The 20,760-nt window shown below is 34.9% G+C and overlaps 1 protein-coding gene, 1 long non-coding RNA gene and 1 pseudogene across 2 annotated transcripts; 2 read left to right on the top strand and 1 right to left on the bottom strand.

The window, feature by feature from the left end:
* The first annotated feature begins 1,286 nt into the window (after positions 1 to 1,286).
* On the top strand, positions 1,287 to 2,123 carry LOC145064569 (uncharacterized; annotated as a pseudogene).
* Positions 2,124 to 3,822: 1,699 nt separating this feature from the next.
* Positions 3,823 to 5,872, bottom strand: LOC145063421 (protein transport protein sft2-like). The gene is made up of 4 exons (XM_079011031.1): positions 5,485 to 5,872; positions 4,432 to 4,699; positions 4,255 to 4,359; positions 3,823 to 4,153 (listed from the first exon to the last, which is right to left on the bottom strand). Exons 1-4 carry the CDS (start codon positions 5,682 to 5,684, stop codon positions 4,043 to 4,045), a joined length of 684 nt encoding a protein of 227 aa, XP_078867157.1. The 5' UTR covers positions 5,685 to 5,872; the 3' UTR covers positions 3,823 to 4,042.
* A 12,072-nt stretch (positions 5,873 to 17,944) lies between these two features.
* Positions 17,945 to 19,036, top strand: LOC145064974 (uncharacterized). Its single transcript, XR_013688174.1, has 2 exons — positions 17,945 to 18,235; positions 18,766 to 19,036. It is a non-coding gene; the product is annotated as an uncharacterized LOC145064974 (long non-coding RNA).
* Positions 19,037 to 20,760: the final 1,724 nt, after the last annotated feature.

Genomic DNA, 20,760 nt, shown 5'->3' with positions numbered 1-20,760 from the left:
AGGTAAAAATCACATTCTTTACAATGTTATCAAATAAATTATGACAGCTATAGTTGATGTGTTGTAAAATTTGTAATCATTGAAAATCATAAAAAAAATATGAGGTCAGTGGCATTGGAAAACTTAGAGAAAGTACTATAACTCATTTCTTGAAGTCAGTGAGTGATTATAAGTTTATGTATGTTAAAATTAAGAATAAACATAGGGATGTATGTAGAAGTATAACTCGAAAATTGGTGATCATATGTTAATGGTATTTGGCAGTGTTGTAAAAATCTCAACTAAGTCCTGATTAATCTTTAATTAGTCCTTAGGTGTTATCGGACCAACGAGAATGTGCCTAGCGATTAATCATTGGCTATACAATGAGCAAAGCAATGGCAAATGATAAAATTTCAACAGTTTGAAAAAGTTTTATCTCAATACAAATTATTTTATGGATGATTAATGTCGTATTAATCATATTAACCTATTTTGTTATGATATTAGTGATATTTACAAATTTTGATATGATATTAGCCATATTGAATTTTTTTAAAATTCAAATAATCAGCAACTTAGGGTCCCCGATTAATCTTTATCTGGCCAAGTAATCTCTTAACCTCAGCCCACTAACTAGCTAACGTCGAACGTTTTTTACAAACATGGTATTTGGCATGCATACTCCACAGCTATGCAGTTATCGTAGTCAAAAATATAATAACGGTCACCGAATGCTATTTGAAATCACGATTCCCCCAGTGGTACAGCGGCGATATAGTGTTTTTTATATCATATAGAAGACAAAGCTTCATAAATGGTCCTTGTGGTTTTACAAGATCTGAAGTTTAGTCCCTGACTTTAAAAAAAACTTACGGATGGCCCTTGTGGTTTTAAAACTTTTAATGTTTAGTCCTTATGGCTAACTCTGTCGGTATTTGTCCGTTAAGTAAAGGGTATTTTCGTCATTTCACTACTCACGGATATGAGGTTTTCTATTATTATTATTATTTTTAAAAAATGAAATTTAATCTCTCTCTCTCTCTCTCTCTTATTAGCTTTGATCAGCTCTCTCTCATATACAGACACAAATCGATAACTTATTGTCTACCACGAATTTCAGGATTAGGGTTTTTGTTTTTGTTAAGTTAGGGGTTTTAGTAATTTAGTATCAGTAGTAGCAGATTGATCAACCTAGGTTTATAGGTAAGGTGTTTGTGGAAATTACTCAATCCGAGTAGAAGTGTTTTTCAGTGTTGTTTTGATTTGGCTGTAATATATTTTAGCATTCAGATAAAGTGGCGAAGATGAGTTTGGGAACAACGGAGGATGACCCGGGGACAGAAATACATCTCCCATGTGACATTGATTGGGAGATGCTTGATAAATTAAAATTCTTTTTCCTACGTGCTAACTCATTCTCTAGTGTCTTCGGGATGTTGTATCCCATCATGGTGTTGAAAACGAGAAAACAAGTCCTTGTAAAAGACATGCCATGCTTGAAGCTAATGGGGAGAGGTTTTTACAAGGGTTTTGGGACATCGTTAATGGGTATTATTCCCGCCAAAGCTCTTTACATGGGGGCATTGGAGATGACCAAGAGTAATGTCGGTTGTGTTATTGTGAAAATGGGTTTTCAGAGGCAAAAGCAGCTAACATTGTGAATCTTGCAATTGGGTTAAGTGCAGCCATGGTTGCTCAAATGGTTTGGACACCAATTGATGTTGTGAGTCTATATTGTGAGCCATAGACTGATGGTTCAAGGTGGACATGGTGCACATATTAGATACAATGGTGGAATTGATGCATTTAGGAAGATCATTCAAACTGATGTATTTGAGGGTTATAAAGAGGATTTGGGATTGCAATCCTACATATGCTCCATCAAATGCAGTCTAGTGGGTGGCTTACTTCATGGCTCATCGTGCTGTGTGGGGTGGGGTTGGTTGTTACTATTTGAAGAAAGAGGGAATAGTGGCAGCAACGGTGACGGGTTTACACCAAATTCTAAGGCGGTGGTAGCGGTGCAGGCAGCAAGTGTCGCCATGGCTAGTGGGTTTTCGGCAGTGGTGGCAATGCCATTGGATACAATCAAGACAAGGTTGCAAGTTTTAGATTGTGATTTTTTTCTTTTTTTAAAATAATAATAATAGAAAACCTCATAAATGGTCTCTACATAGTGAAATGACGAAAATGTCCTTTACTTAATAGACAAATACTGACGGAGTTAGCCATAAGGACTAAACATTAAGAGTTTTGAAACCACAGGGACCATCTATGAGGTTTTTTAAAATTAAGGACTAAATTTCAGATTTTGTGAAACCATAGGGACCAATGGAAGTTATCATAGTCACATGATCACAGTTAGCATAATAAAATGATTAAACAATTTGACAGTTAATCATACTACTTCAAGTCTTCAACACAATTAGCAAGACAACACATACATGGTTCCAATGGAAGTTATCATAATCACATGATCACAATTTATTCAATGGAATGGCACAAAAGTTTTGTTTTGGGTTAAGAAAAAACAATTTTAATCAATGGAATTGCTCAAAAAAAAACGTTTTCTTTATGTAAAAAACCCAAAAATGGAATTGATTCAAATAGCAATTATAGCGCCGTTGTAGCGGTGATTATAATCGCGGCGCTAATATCACTACCGCTATTTTGAAAATCATGATTCTTTACCTCCGTAAACGCTATCGCCGACTGCATAGCTTCACGGGTTATAATAAAGTCATTGTAGCCTTATGGATCATGTAATTCCATTGGATTTCGGAATTAAAACGTGGCATTCGGTTTGAATTCGCAATTAATTATATTCCATCACTATGAGTTTATGTAGAATTATGTGCTTACCATATGATTATGTGTAGCCTTATGGATCATGTAATTCCATTGGATTTCGGAATTAAAACGTGTCATTCGGTTTGAATTCGCAATTAATTATATTCCATCACTATGAGTTTATGTAGAATTATGTGCTTACAATATGATTATGTGTATATGTTTTTTGTCGATCCATACCTCATGTATTCATTAAGGGTCCTTTTTGCACTTGTATAGCATCCTCATAGTTAATTCACATGTCTTTTGATTCCATGCTTGAAATACGCTTTTGAGTAATTATGTGTTTGATCTTGAATCAGAATCCCATTGCCTTTTTTTCGCTATTTGTCCTTCAATACCGAAAATATGTGGTGCTACTTAGGGGCTGTTTGTTTTTTTGTGAAGAGCTGCGCAACCACTTTTGTCTGCGCCGCGCAGACATATGCCATCGCAGAGTGTTTGTTTTTTGGAAGTGCGCAGACCAAAAAACGTCTGCGCGAGGTCTTCCTGACGCAACATGGGTCACTGTCTTCAAAGGTCTTCAGACCTCATTTTAACCAAAAAAAAAACCACCCTTTTTTTTCTTTCTCTTTTTGCTGAAAATGCATTTTTAATCTTTATGACATGAAATTAGGATTGAAAAATTAATTTATTTCAACGGCTACAGACGTTAAAAACAAACAGTCTTTTTATTTTATTGCAGACCGCAGACATTTGGTCCACCTCTTCTGCCGCAGAGGCTTGCAGATGTGGTCCGCAGACTACAGACATTTTGGCTTCAAAAAAACAAACAGCACCTTAGTGTGATACGGGCAATTGGTAAGTGGTAAATAGCCCCAAGACTAAGGACTTACATGAGTAATAAGGGAGGGAGAGTTCGGGTGAGTCAATGAGGGGTATTATGGTCAACAACCCTAAGAGGGCAAGTGAGACTAGCATGATACCAAGGTCGACAATCCCATGGCACGGGTGAGACATTCAGGAATGATAGTTTTGTTAACCATGGTGTTACATCAAGAGATAATAGGATCATATGCATTCATAACTAACAATAGCTACAAAAAAGTTGCCTAACGTCAACATCAGCGAAAAGATAAAGAAGAATTCACAAAAGAATGAAAAGTATCATTTAATCTCACAACTATGATAGAAGGGGTGGGGGTGTCAAGGATTGTGTAAAAATTAGTTGGAGTGAAAGTTATATAGATATGTTATCTAGTTACAAAAATCACCTCCCAAAGCATCTAAGAATTGAAGAGGTAATTGCAGAAGTGAAGAATTTTAAGCCAGCTGATCCTCCAGGAAAGTAGGAAATTGCATAATAGGACAAAGAGATGACCTGGCAGAAAGTTGGAAATATCATGAGCATAATATAAGGCTATATAAGCAATAGAATAAAATATAGAAATTATACAAGAATACAGAAGTTGGATTTACTACCTGTAAAATAGAGAAGAAAACAGAAAGAACATAACTGTGAAGCACCATTGAAACATAAATGGTGCCCAACATGCTGCCAATAAACCCCAATGTAATAGGGAGTCTCTGAAACAAGAAGGAATAAGCATGTAAGTTTTGAATTTCAGAGAAGAAAAAACTAACAGATGGTTGACTTACCTCTTTAGATGTCATATGTGCAAACTGAGTTCTATATCCCTTGAGGGCAAAAAAGGAAGCGATTATGAGGGCACATCCAATAGTGAAACATATAGCAAACTTCTGAGGAACAAGCACCATGACTGGTAGAAACACAGTGATAGCAATGAAGACAAGAAAGATCCCAACAGCAAGAAGTATGCCAAATGTCATAAAGGATTTTCCAGTTGGGACATTGCTGGTGGCTGATTGCAAGCTTCCAGGTATGTCTCTCACTCCCTTTGAAACTCTATAACAAGTTGAAAGAGAGAGTGAATTGGTTTTCATGATTCATGAAAATAATGTATTTCATATCTATATATCTGTCTTATCATCTTCTTACTTATTTCTGTTTCTAAAGGCACAGAAACATGCTTCAACCTAATTGTCATTTTGTTCTACCCTTAAGCTCCAATCCACAACAAGAACTCTTTCAACCCCAAAAAGACTCTGCTCGTCTAAATAAGCTATCAGATGCTTATGAACCCCACCCCCTAACAAAGAAAACAAGAGGCCTGAAGTCCAAATTAAGTGGAAATGTGCAATTATCTAACAAAGAAATCCCCCTTATGTGCATTGGTTGTGGTAATGCCCCTTGAAATGAACTTGCTTGTGTGCAACTTTAGCTTCAACTTTAATCCTAAAGCATCACCCTTACAATTCGAAGGCATTGAAAATGATATAACTTTTTCAATCTATGACTATTCTTGTTGTACCTTAACTTTTTGGGTCAAATTATGCAATCTCCTGTTGTGATACTTCATACAAATTCGCTAAACCCTAAAGAGATCGAATTTGTTGTGCATTTATATGTGTAGTTCTTATATGACAAGTATCGAAAGTTAATCATATCAATTATCAATTCTCAGATCCAATGAACTTAGCCTAAATTACCATTATCAGGTTTTAATACATAACATCTCCCATGATCAAGAAAGATGCAAGCAATCTGCTGAAGCTAAACTGATTCAAAGAGATAATGAAGTCTAGATCCAATGTACAAAATCAAAGCAGGTCACACAATAAACGACTTACACGTTGAAAGTGCCGGAAACCTTATCCCTAACTGCGGCTTCGAGATCGAAACCGAGGTTGGAAGAATCTAGATCTTGGTTAGATTGTGAAGATGATGCGTAAGCGTTCCAATCAGCAAGAAGAGAAGGAGGTTGCTTTAGCAGATCGCTGTTCGTCTGGCTCGGGCCTCCGGTGAACCACGATTGCGCCGTTTTATGCATAATCGTTTCTTGTCTGTAGAACTCCGAACTACTTCCAGTTACTGTCAGCCGGAGATTTGCTTGAGAAACTCTTTGTGATTTACGGTGCCGGAGATCCGCTCAAATTATCGATCAACGTGGATTGTACCAGCTTTTGCTCGACAGGTGAACTAGGAAGGGTTCTTTTTTGCTGAATGCGCGAGTGGCATGTTATGATGTTACCTGTGATTAATATATTTTTTTAATTTAATGGGAAAATTACTTTGCATATAAATAAATTGTTATTTTTGTATATGTTCTCATTTTATATTTGTATTCATATACAATCTTAGTCTTTTACATGATTTATCGTTATATATTTTTATTTTATATATCGTCACACTATATTATGGTATTTCTTTCTAGCCAACACCATCCCCTACCATCATTATTGTTCATCTCGTCGTTACCATCCACCTACAACAACAAGCATTGTCTTCTATTATTTGACATAAAAACAACTAAGTTATAGTTTTTCGGTAACTAGTTTATTCATGTTAGATTCGTTGGTACACAATGAATATTGGACTATAGGCAGAGAGTGATGAAATCTCAATCTAATTGTCATATGGTTCTCCATGAAGTTTACAAAGGGTCCTGAACATTGCATTGCATGTATTGTATCTGAGTAAGATAATGTTTAACAGATCAACTAAAAAACCTAAGCGTGAATGTTAAGGTATTTTGTGGTTTTACATAACTAAAGTTACAATAAGCTAATTTGTTTTTGTCAAGTAAAACCTAAATGTGAATGTTAAGCTTCGTTGTGGCCTATTTAAGTTCTTCGGTGATGTTTTTTTGTTTTTCGATAATTGATATCTAGGTGTATTCACATATGGTTGTGTTGCTGCATAATATGACCGGAAAGTTTAAGATAACCATAAAAGATGAAAGTTATTAAATATGTATAAATATTAGTTTAATGGTAAAACATATACACATATGAGTTTAATGGTGTTTCTTTTAACAATAAGTGTGAGTTTAGTGGTGTTTTAATAACAAATGTGAGTTTAATGATATTTTTTAGCATGTAAATCAGCTAAACTTGCAATAAGCGGTCAAAGTGGTATTTATCTACACATTTTATTTTTAATGACGAAGGTAAGTGATTGAATACACAAGTGTGTTGTAACTTCCTTCATCTCCAAAAAGGTAATAAATAATGGTAATTTGTTACAAATTATAAACCGTTCGGTGGGAAGTTCATTTATGTTAGTTTTATTTAATAAACTAGACGAATGTCTGTGCGCTGCGCAGAAGCACCTATATAGCTAAAATCTTTACAAATATATGTTTTTTAAATTATAAAAATAATGTTGTTAAATTTGATATAATAATTCGTATACTACGTTGATATAATATATTGATTATTTTGAATTATATGATAATATATACATCTATTAAAACTGCATAATCTCAATATTTTGAATTATCTCTATCTGTGGGTTACTCATGAATAAAGTTAAATATAATATATGGTTTGATGTTATTTATAGTTGTTGTTAATGTTAATTAATTTTTTAAAATTTATTTTCCTAATATTTTAATTTCTATCAGTGTAATTATTTAAAACATCAAATATTTTTTTGATTTTATTGGTAACAATATAATCATTTATATAGAGTTATTTTTAACTATTTTCGTTGTAAGTTATTTTAAGCTACTTATTTAAAAAAATTTAACGATTATAAAAATATCTTTAGGAATATTTTAGTTAAATTGATATTATAATTTAGTTTTTGCATTTAGCACTACAATTTATCAATTTTCACTATTCACAACATATTCTTTAGATTTTGTAAGTGAAACTGAAATTTATATTGAAGTTGACCATGTAATGTTATATTTGAATTAACAGTTTTTTAATATTTTGTCAAAACTATTCAAAAGTTACAGCTTTAAACTGATAATGGTTTACATACAACAACATATTAAATCTTATAAATTAAGTATAATATGTTAAAAGTTAAAGACATAACTTTATAAGTAAAAGTAAAAAATATTATTTTAATATTGAAATTTAGTTTATTTATTATTACACTTTAAGTTTGATACTTATTTAACTTTATTAACCAACTTATAATCATTATTAGAAAGACACTACAATTTATCACTTTTAACTATTTATAAAATATTATTTTGGTTGTTTAAGTTGAACTAAAATTTCTATTTTAAGTTGATCCTATATCGTTATATTTACATTAACAATTTAAGTAAATTATACAAATTTTTCAAAAGTTATAGCTTTAAAGAGATAATGGTTTACATACAACAACATATTAGACCTAATAAATTAAGTATCATATGTTAAAAGTTAAAAACATAACTTTATAAGTATAAGAAAATATATTCTTTTAATATTGAAATTTAGTTTATATATGATTACACTTTACGTTTGATATTTATTTAACCTTATTAACCAACTTATAATCATTATTAGAAAGAAATTGAAAAGTCATTGGAGTTTCAATTGAATGTGGTGGAAGGAAAAAATGCATGGGAATTTCAAATGAATGTGGTGAAAGGAAAAATGTTTCCTTTATAAGAATACTAGGCGAATGTCTGCGCATTGCGCAGAGACACCTATATAGTTGAAGTCTGTACAAATATATGTTTTTTTGAAATATAGCAATAACGTTGTTGTTAAATTTGATATAATAATTCGTATACTAAATTGATATAATATATTGATTATTTTGAATTATATGATAATATATATACATCTATTATAACTGCATAATCTCAATCGTTTGAATGACTTCTATCCGCGAGTTACACATGAATATAATCATATATAATATATGGTTTAATGTTATTTATAGTTGTTGTTATTGTTAATTAATTTTTTAAAATTTATTTGCTTAATGTTTTAATTTCATTCATTATAATTATTTAAAACATCAAACATTGTTTTTTGATTTTAAAGGTAACAATATAATCATTTATATAGAATTATTTTTAATTATTGTTATTGTAAGTTATTTTAAGCTACTTATTTGAAAACTTTTAACAATTATAAAAATATACCGAGAACCACAGGATAACCTCCGCAGCCAAGAATACTCGATCAAAGTGCGAAAGTAGTTGCGTTAAGCCTCATGACCCAGATCCCGAAGAGATTATAGACTTAACACCAGCCTTGGTGTTAGTCAAGGGGTTATGCAAGAGCATGCGCTTTCCACACTAGAATAAACCAAAGTCTTAAAGATTCATTGGACTATTAGGTGTTCCACGAATACTATCTCACGCAGAAATAGTAGAACCACCTCCCGAGATAGTCCAACACTCGTCTGGTGAAACCCTATCTCCCCGACCCTGAGGGTTTCCGTATCTCAAGAATCGTTAGTGCAGGTTCATTTTACACGAGCTTTAGATAGACACTCTACAACGAAAAGATATCGTAGACACACAACCCATCCGACGACCTAGAAAGCCTCTAAAAGCCAATTAACCGGAAACGCGAAACCAAGGACAACCCGAGCTTCCTAAGAATCAACCTGAAGGACGACACATCCAGTACGAGTGAGAATGTTAGGAACTTCGAAATGGCGATCACGCCAGTGATGATCTTGCCATAGAAGTACACTATGTTCTAAGTACTGAGAAGCTCTACCCTTCCGAGAGCTTAGGACCATATGAGAATCCTCACAGAGATTTGGTCCAACCCTCGTCAGGCCAATACTACTTTCGGATATTCCACAAGTTTCACACCCGATCGATCCACTTCTTAGAATTGATATGTGTTTACCCGACGTCACTCTTCGTATGCCCCTCATCTTGATAGAAACCATTGAGAACCATAACCTCGTAGATACACCAGTCGGAACCCACTAACTACACGAGATGGAATCCGCATCCCGTAGGTGAAGGTTTGTTGGAATGACAAACACAGACCAAAGATTCATAGGGGAATGCGAGGACAAACAGAATAGGAAGTACCCTCCTGCCTCTACTCGGTCATTCATACCTAATTCCTTGCCTAGACCTGAATTTCGGGACGAAATTCCCTCTAACGGGGGGATGATGTGACAACCCAAAGTTTATTCCGTTACATCACCCCGTTACCGTTAACCGAATATTCCATTTTATAAAAGTTCCGTTAACTAGAGGTCGCAAAATAAATAAATGTTTTATTTATTTATTTTATGTCGTTATAGTCGTAATAAAGTAAATAAAAACACTTAAGTTGCATTTCCATTTAATTGGAAAAAGTTAGTGTTTATTATTACGACCACTACCTTGGCGGTGATCTCCGCCACAGTAGTACGGGTCCTCCTCATATCCTCGTCACCAGCATACTGGGGCACCAACAAAGCCCTCTCCCGGAACTTGGCAGTGATCTCCGCCACAGTCTCCGTCGTCTGTCTCATGTCTAGAAACTCCCTGGCCAGCTGCTGAAGCTCGACAGTCGGCGCGAACTCTGCCCTGAACCTGGTCACAAAGTCCGACCAGGTCATAGCCTCGATAGCTGAGGCTCCCAACGAGTCACCCATTGACTCCCACCAATCACGAGCTCGGTCTCGCAAGCACCCCATTGCATACCTCACATTCGACCCCTCGGGGCAGAAGCTAGTCAACCGTACAGACTCGATGTCTGCAATCCATCGCCTGGCAGCAATGGGGTCTTTCACCCCGTGGAAATCTGGCGCACCACTGCCCCTGAAGTCCTTAAAGGACAGTGTGCGAGGACCCAACTGGCCAGATGCCATGTCGCTCCTGAACGCCCTGAGGCAATCCTCCATCAACTCGATGATCCCTTCCTTGATCGACCCAAAGATAATGGGAGTCGACTCAAGGATACCCCTGGTGATCTCTGACACGATAAACTCGCGTAGTCCCTCATCTACCTGCTCGGAACCTGATCCCGAACCTGACCCCTCTCCTAAACCGCCATCTACTGGCCTCGATCGAAGTACCACCATTCTGCAATACATCACAACAATCATTAGTGATAATGATACTTCCTGAGGGATCACAACTAATTACAAGTTCCCTGGTCTTATCTTGGCCTTCCTTGGTTCGGGTACAGATCCTCTGCTTTCAGTAGTACAAGCCCATATTACCTTCCACATCTATCCGTACCTTCTTTAAGGACTGCCTCGACTCCACCAGATCCCTTTCACTATGGCTGATCACTACTATACTCATCCTAGGCTCGCCCTAGGGAAATCTCCGACTCTACTCGATCCAGTCCTCAGCTGCTGCAGACCTCCTTGTAATGCCAATCAGCCATTACTCGAATACCATCACACGTGACGAGGCTCAGATAATCCTTCGAGTACCCGACTCGTCCCTACAACGGTTGGACTCAAACAAGAGCTGCGCAGTAGGATCAAATCCGGTACTCTGAGATTATTCAACCCTGATCACATGTGACGTGACGTATTCGCCTAATGGCTAATTCCCATTATTCATAGTCCCACATAGCACGAAGCAAGCAACATTCAGACAAGGGAAACAACCTCAAGCAACTCCGCTCTCATAGAGAGAAACTAAACTAGCACACGGTGCTAAACTCATACTATCAGGCATAACCTAAACAGGCTACCCTACTGCTATCTACTCGATACTAGCATGCAATTCTCATACAACTGAAACACATAAAGCAGGCACATAAGGCATCACTCCTAGATCCTTAGCCCTATTCTAGCATGTTGTTCTACAGAAACTGATACACATAACATAAACTTGTATGGGTACTTTGGGGAATACTTACTTGAGCTAGGCCGGTCGCGCACATCACACACTTCGTTCTTTTTCAAAACCCTTTTCTTAGTTTATGAAAACATTTTCTTTTAGAAAATCTTTTAATCCCTCGATTTGAGTTCAGGCACCCCCCCCCCCCCGAAGGTGTGTCTGAATCCCTCAAACCAGGGCTCTGATACCAACTTGTAACGACCTAATTTTCACGTCCAAAAATTTCGTTATAAAGCATTACATAAAAGCATTAATAGTTAAAACATTGTTTGATTAAACCATTTCACATCGAAAACCAAATTGAGAACCAGAACATTCGATCAATCAAATATCAGAGTATCAATCCCATAATAAACTCGTGACTGCGGAAACAAGAGAGTGTGTGTGTGACATGCTGCTACCGCGCCGGCTCCTTTCCCCTAGCTGAGGAGGTACCTGAAACCAAAACTGAAAACCGTAAGCACGAAGCTTAGTGAGTTCCCCCACTGTACCACATACCATATAATCTCATAACATACACATATTGTCAGGCATATCTGGGTGCCCGACCTACCCCTTCGGCCCTCTCGACCGGATATTGCCTAGCATATCAGGGTGCTGGCCTCCCCTTCGGTCCTCTCGACCGGATACCGCCTAACATATCTGGGTGCTGGCCTCCCCTTCGGTCCTCTCGACCGGATGCTGGGGAACTATTTCTCCCCTCTACTACTACTACATAACATGTATCACAATATCAGAATCTATCTAACATGGTTGGGTATGACTACCCTTTCGGCCCTACCGACCGGATATCTCGAGGACTATCTCCCCCTACTATCACTAGCACATAGCATCATATCATACTAGCACATAAACACAACACAGGTAGTAGTAATCCCTAGATGAATATCACAGAGACAATCATCTACATACAACTCCTATTGGTGGGCCGACATTGTGGCCGTAGACCCACCGCTACTGGAAGGTAACTCACCTCGAAGTAGCTGCTGATCTGATCGGGAACTGACTGTCTACTGCTGTTGCTGCTGCTCCGGAAATCCTCCGGCTGAAATTCCCACAACATACTCAATCAAACACTGCTAACTGTCCTTTGGGTAAAATGACCATTTTACCCCTGATCATGCCCTAAGTCAAAGTCAGAGTCCACTTTCAGTTGACCCGACTCGCCGAGTTGGCTCTCCAACTCACTGAGTCCCTACCCAAACGATTGTCCTGAATCCCGTTTCTACTCGTCGAGTTAGGCGATGACTCGACGAGTTCTCCTTCTAAACTGATATTCAAGTCCTTCATCCTACTCGCCGAGTTGTATGAACAACTCGTCGAGTTCATCTTCATCCGATTAACACTTATGCTAAGACTCACCAAGTTGTATGAACAACTTGCCGAGTTTATCTTCATCCGAAGAACACTTATGCTGCAACTCGCCGAGTTGTATGAACAGCTCGCCGAGTCCGTTCTTGATCTAAGGAGATTGCCTTGAACTCGCCGATTCAGGGCATTGACTCGCCGATTTCCCCCATAGATGAGTTCAGCTTCCGAATCACTGAGTCACACCCCGTGACTCACTGCTCACTCGACACTACGAAAAGGGGACAAACTCGGAGACTTGCGAACCGACTCGCCGAGTCAAATGAACGACTCGCCGAGTCGTTACCATGCAACCACTAACTACACGGATTTGCTCGATTCCAGTCCATGTCATTCATAGATCTGGGTTCCTAGAGCATGAATCACACGTAAAGTTTCCAACTTTACGTGTAGATATTCACCAATAAGGGTTTTAGGGTTCAAAATGCACCCAAAAGGGTAGATCTAGGGTCTTCATGCAATGAGGGTCCATAAAGGCAACAGATATGAGCTCTTGGAGCTCAACCATGCCTAGATCTAAGGGCCAATCAGCTTATTACGAAATAATTTGCACATACAAGCTTGGGGATTGGCTCAAGAATGACTTAAATGAAGTAATAAGCATAGAAACAGAGGGAAAACGGGTTATACCTCAAAGGAACTACTGAGAGAACACAAAGATGCTTGGATTCCTTCCCTTCCTCTTGACCTACTTCCCTTTTGCCTCAAAACCTTCAAGAACACACAACAATTGCTTCAAACTCTCAATGAACAAGCTTAGAACGAGGGTTGGGAGCTCTGAGGGTGAATGGGGGCTGGCCTGGGGCGGATATGACGTTTAAATATGGTGCAAACCCCTAAAGCTTAGGGTTTCATCCAACAGCGGTGACTCGCCGAGTCCAGGATATGGACTCGCCGAGTCGCCAACTTAAACGTGTCCCGGGTCCCGTATCTACTCGGCGAGTCCGACCTACGACTCGCCGAGTCCAAGGCTAAAAAGAAGAGAATACTCGAATAAGATTTACATACCAGGAACCAGGTGCTACATGTTGTGTAGGATAACCCAACAAAAAAATAATAGAAAATAAATATAATCAAAATAGAAAACTACAATCAAATAAATAAGAGCATTGGGTGGTTGAATATGTAAATAAAGATGTTACATAAACATACATTTAAATCAAAAGAAAAAACTAGCATTCGTCAACTTTGCTCAAACAAAAAAACATATATCCGTTTTATGAATCTTTTTCTTCATTTAACACCATTCAACCATAGAAACTTGATGACAATTCTTCACTAACTTGCAATCATAATATTTTTCTTGAAAAAGAAGAATCAGAAAGATATTCCAAGCAAAACATTGATGTTTGGAGAGTCACATTCAAGATTGAGTAATACACACAAATCGCATATAAAGATTAAATGAGAAACTGAATATAAAGAAAGAATAGAAAAACTTCATTAGTTTTGGTTCAAAGAAAAAATCATATTACAATTACCATCGATGCGGCATAACCCATTTCTTCAAATCATCATATTTGAATCGTAAATGCTTCAACTATATGAAAACTTTTGAATCACAATATCTTCAAATCCTTCTTACATGTAAGATTTTATTTAACACACAAGACACAAAAGTTTGGCCTTTTTATAGTAAACTTTTCACTAAATGCTAATTAAACATAATATAAGTTATAAAACTTTTGAGTATTAAATCATAATTAAGAAAACTTTTGAGTTGCATTAGTTAAACAACGGGGTTTCAAATAAATGTGGTTTGGGGAAGTTAAAAAAGGGGGTTTCAAATGCATGAGATTCAAGAAAAAATGCTAGCTTTATAAGTATGTATGATTATGATTATGATATGATATGATTATTATGATGATATGATGATTATGATTATGATATGATATGATTATGATTATGATGATTATGATATGATATGATAATGAAATGATAATGATGAACGAACATATACATAAGTTCTAGTTCTTTTAGTTAAATGAAGGAACATGAAAAATAGTCTCATTCGTTCAATTATGTTCATGAACGTTCGTTTATATTGTCCGTTTACATTCGTTTATGTTTGCTCATTTAAGTTTATTTTATGTTCAATTGTGTTTGATTATATTAATATATTATGTCAGTTTATGTCCAAGTATGCTCAATTATGTTTGTTTATCTCAATTCATGTATGTTCTTTCGTTTATGTTCGTTTAACATGTTCACGAATATGAATAATATATTTTATTAAACGGACAAACATGAACAATAAAACTCGTTCATTTATCCATTTGTGTTCGTTTATTTATTCGGCTAACTTAAATGAACGAAAATAGACAACCATTGTTCGTATTTGTCCAGTTTATTTACGGTCATATTGCTTACATGTTAAGTTAGAACAATTTGTTAGGGTGGACGAAATCGTAGCGGGGTGGAGATGGATGGGTTGAACGGGTTTGACCAGTGATGAGGAGAGGGATCGGCGGGAGGAGAGCAAGAGTGAAAGAGAGGAGTGGTGTGGGTTCAAGAAACCGCTAGAGGTTGGAAGCAAAGAAGGAAAGTATGAAAGATGGGTTGGGAGGGATCTGGATTGGACGGGTTTAGCAAGATCACGACACCAGGGGCGGACGCAGGAATAAGTAGCAGTAGGTGCACAAAAAAAATTCTGATAAAATATAACAAAAAAAAAATTACGCATGCATTAAACATAACAAACTATTGTAAACAAACTTCGTGAAGGGCAAATTGGTCTTTTCATGGGCAGGTTCTTCGTCTCTTGGAGTTTGTTTCCGTGTTGGTTGTGGTTGTACAAAGTTTTGAAGGCATTATTACCAAAATTTCATTATGAATTAATGCATTTTTATCGGTTCCATTGTTTAAAGCAAAATATAATATACAAATGCCAACTAATAAATGCATTTTTATAAGTCCATACATTTTACATTGAGAAGAAATTAAATAGAAAGTTATGAAAGTCCATGGGTCACAAAGAATTTGTATATAACTCTGATATACCCAATTGTGTATGAAAATATATATTAAATATGAAGAATATTGAAATGAATTTTAGCTCGTGGGAGCATATGTGTGCTAATGGAAAAAAAGTGATTTTTTATCAAATGGTTGTCAAGTTAATGGAAAAGTAAACGATTAAATATAAGAATTTTAAACATCGAGGAAAATGATTTAGTTGAGTTTTATTGAAACGGCTTAGTTTAACAAGATATATCAACCAAGCGGTATGATTTTGTTGGCTAGAAATTTTTGAGGGCTCATAACCAATACTAAATAAAAGGAAAAGTGAACGTAAAAATAAAAAGTCTTTACTTCAAAGGTATGATTTTGTTTTGTTGGCTAGAGATTTTTGAAGGCCCAGTAACAAATATTAATAAAAGGAAAATGATTCAGTTAATGGAAAAGTAAACGATTAAATATAAGAATTTTAAACATCGAGGAAAATGATTTAGTTGAGTTTTATTGGAACGACTTAGTTTAACAAGATATATCAACCAAGCGGTATGATTTTGTTGGCTAGAAATTTTTGAGGGCTCATAACCAATACTAAATAAAAGGAAAAGTGAACGTAAAAATAAAAAGTCCTTACTTCAAAGGTATGATTTTGTTTTGTTGGCTAGAGATTTTTGAAGGCCTAGTAACAAATATTAATAAAAGGAAAATGGATGTAAAAATAAAAAAAGAACTTGACGTGAGTAAGATTTGAACTCGAGCCCTTTTCCAAAAAATTGAACTTTAACCTACTTCTTTGACCAACTTAGTCATTTAAACTTTTGGTTACACATATGAACTAGAATAATAATATCCCTGTTTTTTTTATAGGTGCATAATAATAAAAAAAGTTTTTTTTTTTACATTAATATGAAAAAATCCAGTAGTTGCCGGTGCAACCCCGTGCACGACACCCTCCACCTCAGGTTCGACGGGAACGATTCCGTCCACCCTTATCCATATAGTATTTTTAAGAATATAAGAGAATTTCATATTTTTATTTTTTAATCTGGAAGTTTATAGCTCGATAATATTTTCTTACGTTCATACTTTAACTTTTTCAATCGAGGCATTAACTAAGTTCAGATCGGTTGATTGTTTTATGACAATAGATCATCATAGTATTAGAATTATATGATTCAAACTTAACAAATAAAAAGTATATGGTCGAGTTCTTTTGTGTTTCTATCTTGTTCATTGTTAACTTACATTTTTACGAACTGTTATCTTATCAAATTAATCGTATAACTGTATCTTAGCAAGATCACAACTCCCTCCACCTTGGTTTGACGGGAACAATTCCGTCCACCCTTGTCCATATAATATTGTTAAGAATATAAGTGAATTTCATATTTTTTATTTCTTAATCTTATAGCTCGATAATATTTTGTTATGTTCATACTTTAACTTTGTCAATCAAGGCATTAACTAAGTTCAAATTGGTTGATTTATTTATGAATCCTCATAATATTAGAATTATAGGATTCGAACTTACCAAATAAAAAGTATATGGTCGAGTTCTTTTTGTGTTTCTACCTTCTTCATTGTTAACTTACATTGGTATGAACTTTTTAAGAAAAAAATAATAATAAAATAACTATAAAAAAATATCTTATCAAATTAATCGTATAATTGTATCTCCATTGATAAAGTTACTTTGATTTTAACCGCTAGTAAATACTAGTTATTTCTCCTTACCCAGTTTGGGTTTCTAATCAAAATAAAAAATATATAATAACAAAACATATTTTCACTGTTTTATAGATATAACCAATAAATGTATATAGAGAAAATATGTTTTTAGGAATTGTTGAAGTCGACATGTTCTAGAAAATATTAAATTTGAATGGTTATTTATTTTCAGTAAGATAAAATAAAATTTCTATAAGTTGTTTGTATTAAACTTATTAAAAGCAATCATTTATAATTCTGAAAATTACTGTTTTTTAAAATTAATTATTCGAAATAACTATCCATCGTAATCTAAATACCAAATATTAATTACTATGATTTATAGTTACAATAATCTAATTAGTATTTCTAAACTTACTAAGCTTGTAATTATTTGTTGAACAATAAATAACAAGAGTTCAAGAAATATAAGTTTTCCCTGGTCCAAGTTCAGCCCATATAAGGCCCATAAAAACTCAAGTCCGATCCGTTTTCACATTCAATGTTTTCATGATTTCATCTTTACACCAGGACTGAAAACCTAATCGCCCGTTATAAGACAACACCACCGCTAACCCTAGTTCTTGCTACCGGAAGTTGCAGGTGATTTCGTCAGTTTCGCCATAAGCAACTATGGCTACATTTGCCACTCCGGGGGCATCATCGCTAGCCAGATGCCCTACTTCATTTCTGTTCATCTATTTCACATAGAATAGTTGTTCAATCAGTCACCGGATCGGCATGGAGTAAATTTCTCTCTCCATATCGTTTGGAAACATCGAATCGCTCTGTTAGTATCAACGCAGGTATTGTTTCTTTGATCATGAGTTTTTATTCGATCTCTATTTTTCTCATACGTAACTCAATTGAGCGTTATTGTGGTTCAGAGCTTGTATGTAATAGTTTATTTTCAGTCCAGTTATGTCATGACTTCGTATCTCGAGCTTAGGTTGAATCCATAGACTTCTTCTTCAAGTACTGGAAAAGTTGTAATACGAAAATTTGAACAATTTTTAGGGCAAGTAGTTCGAGATGTAGATTAATACCTGTCATATCATATTTGTTATTTTCAGTCCAATTGTTTCAATAGTATCTCTGATGATGCCATGGCAACTGGCCGAACTGACTGGTGCAAGTACTGCCAGCCAGTAAGTTAATACAGCTGCAACATGAAAAGCTTAAAGTGGCACAAAACCAGCTCTTGATTGTACAAGTTACACATTGCAAGATTGATAGTGCTATACATTCTTAGTTACATTGCATTGTATATCATGATTCTTGTTATGAGCATCCTTGTTTCCATTTTTACCCATTAACCATTTCATGTATTTGACAGGAATTTGGAAAGTGGCTCGTGTGTTGTGTAAAAGGAGAAGGTAACAACTAACAAGGGATTCAACACAGACATTTGCAAATGGCAATGCATGGAGTATAAGTTTTTTACAAGGTTTCTTGTGATTTTGAGAAGCTGGGGTTTTAGGCAGCTTTCTCATTGTTTCTTTTTGTGGAATTTTTGGGGAGAGATTGAATATTCAAATTCTTTGTGACCATAAATGTTTAATTGTTATTTTCAATCTCAATGGAATGATGCATATTTTGAACTAGAATGTCATACAAACTTTACAAAGCCAAATATATTTTTTGGCTAGGTTTTTAACCTAATTTGTTTGTACCATTATTTCATTTTATGTTTATGCGGTGTAAGGAGAAAAAGGAACTAACTCACATCCTGACCATAAATGATAAATCCAAGGAGACAACTACCTTGACGTGTATTACTTACCATTGAAGGTTCACTATATACTAAACTAATTACATAATTATGGTTTGCAAGTATCACATACCATTTAATGTTCTTATTAATTTAATTAAATAATTAACTAATGACTATGTTATTGTACTCCTACTAACATCATTTCACACTTAATCTAATAGTTAAATGCTGTCTCAGAGGCTGTTTTGGATTTCAATTTGAACCTCAAATAGATTTTTAGCCAAAAGCTTTTATTGACTCATGGTGTTGAGAAAATGTTTAGATTATTTTTTATGGTAGAAGTCAATAAGCAATATATATATATATATATATATATATATATATATATATATATATATATTACCTTATATATGTTTAAGATAAATTTATCTTTTGCAACTCAAAAAATTATCAAGTTTTGAAAAATTATAAATTCTAACTTATTTGATTGGAAAGTTATATTAAAAGTAAAAATTTTATTGTTAAATACTTCTTTTACTTACTGACTTTTATAAAAGTCAATAAGTTGTTTTAAATAAAATCTCAAACACCATTTTAATAAGTTTTAATTTCATTTGCATTCTATCGTATATTTGACTAAGTAGTCGTGTTTTAATCGTTTTATTTTACTTCAAAAGCATTATATTAGCGTTTAAGACATAATATAATTTAAGACATGCAATAGGTTCATAAGATGTTTTAAACCAAGAGAGAATTTCATATATATTATTGTTAAACATCTAAATATCGTATATGTCCTTGTTAATAGTTTTAATATTATATATATTCAAATCTATTTTTTTGATAATTTTTATTGATTTATAATTCTTTTTTAATAGACAATAATGCCCTTGTTACTTACTACCTCATATCACTTTTTCCACCATATCACAAAATCACGATCGAGTCTTCCCTGATACTTTCGATCATAGCTACCAATCGGTGCTTCCCCCTTTGTCGCACACACACACACATCAGGTAAATAAAATGTGAATCTATTTTCTTTCTTACAAAAATTGAAAATTAAAAAAGATATTAAATGAGATTTTCTTGGAGCTTGTGAATTTACAAGCTCTTACATGAGCTTTCTCCATATCGAGCCCATATGTTTTCAACAAACTGTAAATAAACATTTTATTAAAACAATGCACTAATAAATTAATGACAAAACTTAAAAAATGGTCCTTGTGGTTTTTAAAAATATCAAGTTTAGTCCCTAAGTTCAAAAAACCTCACAGATGGTCCCTGTGGTTCAAAACTTTTAACAAATGGTCCTTTTCGCTAACTCCGTTAACTTTTGACCGTTAAGTGAAGGGTATTTCAGTCATTTCACAACCACAGGGACCATTTATGAAGTTTTGCCTTAATTTTTTTAAAAAAGAAAAATAAATATAATTATTTAATATTAAAGGGCCCCTCCCTCCCCCCCCCCTCTCTCTCTCTCTCCAGCCAAACCACCGATTGATAAAAAAAACAAAAATGTTTGAATGCTCATATGGGCTTACTCTTCCAGATCCTTCGATTCCTTCCTCCGGTCATCGCCGACCACCACCAGATTCACCCGTTAATATAGCCGCT

Source organism: Lactuca serriola, chromosome 7 (assembly GCF_051521515.1).
Source record: "Lactuca serriola cultivar US96UC23 chromosome 7, Lser_US96UC23_V15, whole genome shotgun sequence".
NCBI classification, from domain to species: Eukaryota; Viridiplantae; Streptophyta; class Magnoliopsida; order Asterales; family Asteraceae; genus Lactuca; species Lactuca serriola.
Note: the sequence above shows the minus strand (reverse complement) of the source record. Positions and strands in the feature narration are given on the sequence as shown.

Excerpts from the sequence above, each read along its gene's own strand:
- LOC145063421 (XM_079011031.1), bottom strand. The coding sequence starts at position 5,684 with ATGCATAAAACGGCGCAATCGTGGTTCACCGGAGGCCCGAGCCAGACG. Across the intron at positions 4,700-5,484 it reads GTTTCCGGCACTTTCAACGT|AGTTTCAAAGGGAGTGAGAG; the intron begins GTAAGTCGTTTA and ends AACTTGTTATAG. Across the intron at positions 4,360-4,431 it reads CACATATGACATCTAAAGAG|AGACTCCCTATTACATTGGG; the intron begins GTAAGTCAACCA and ends TTCTTGTTTCAG.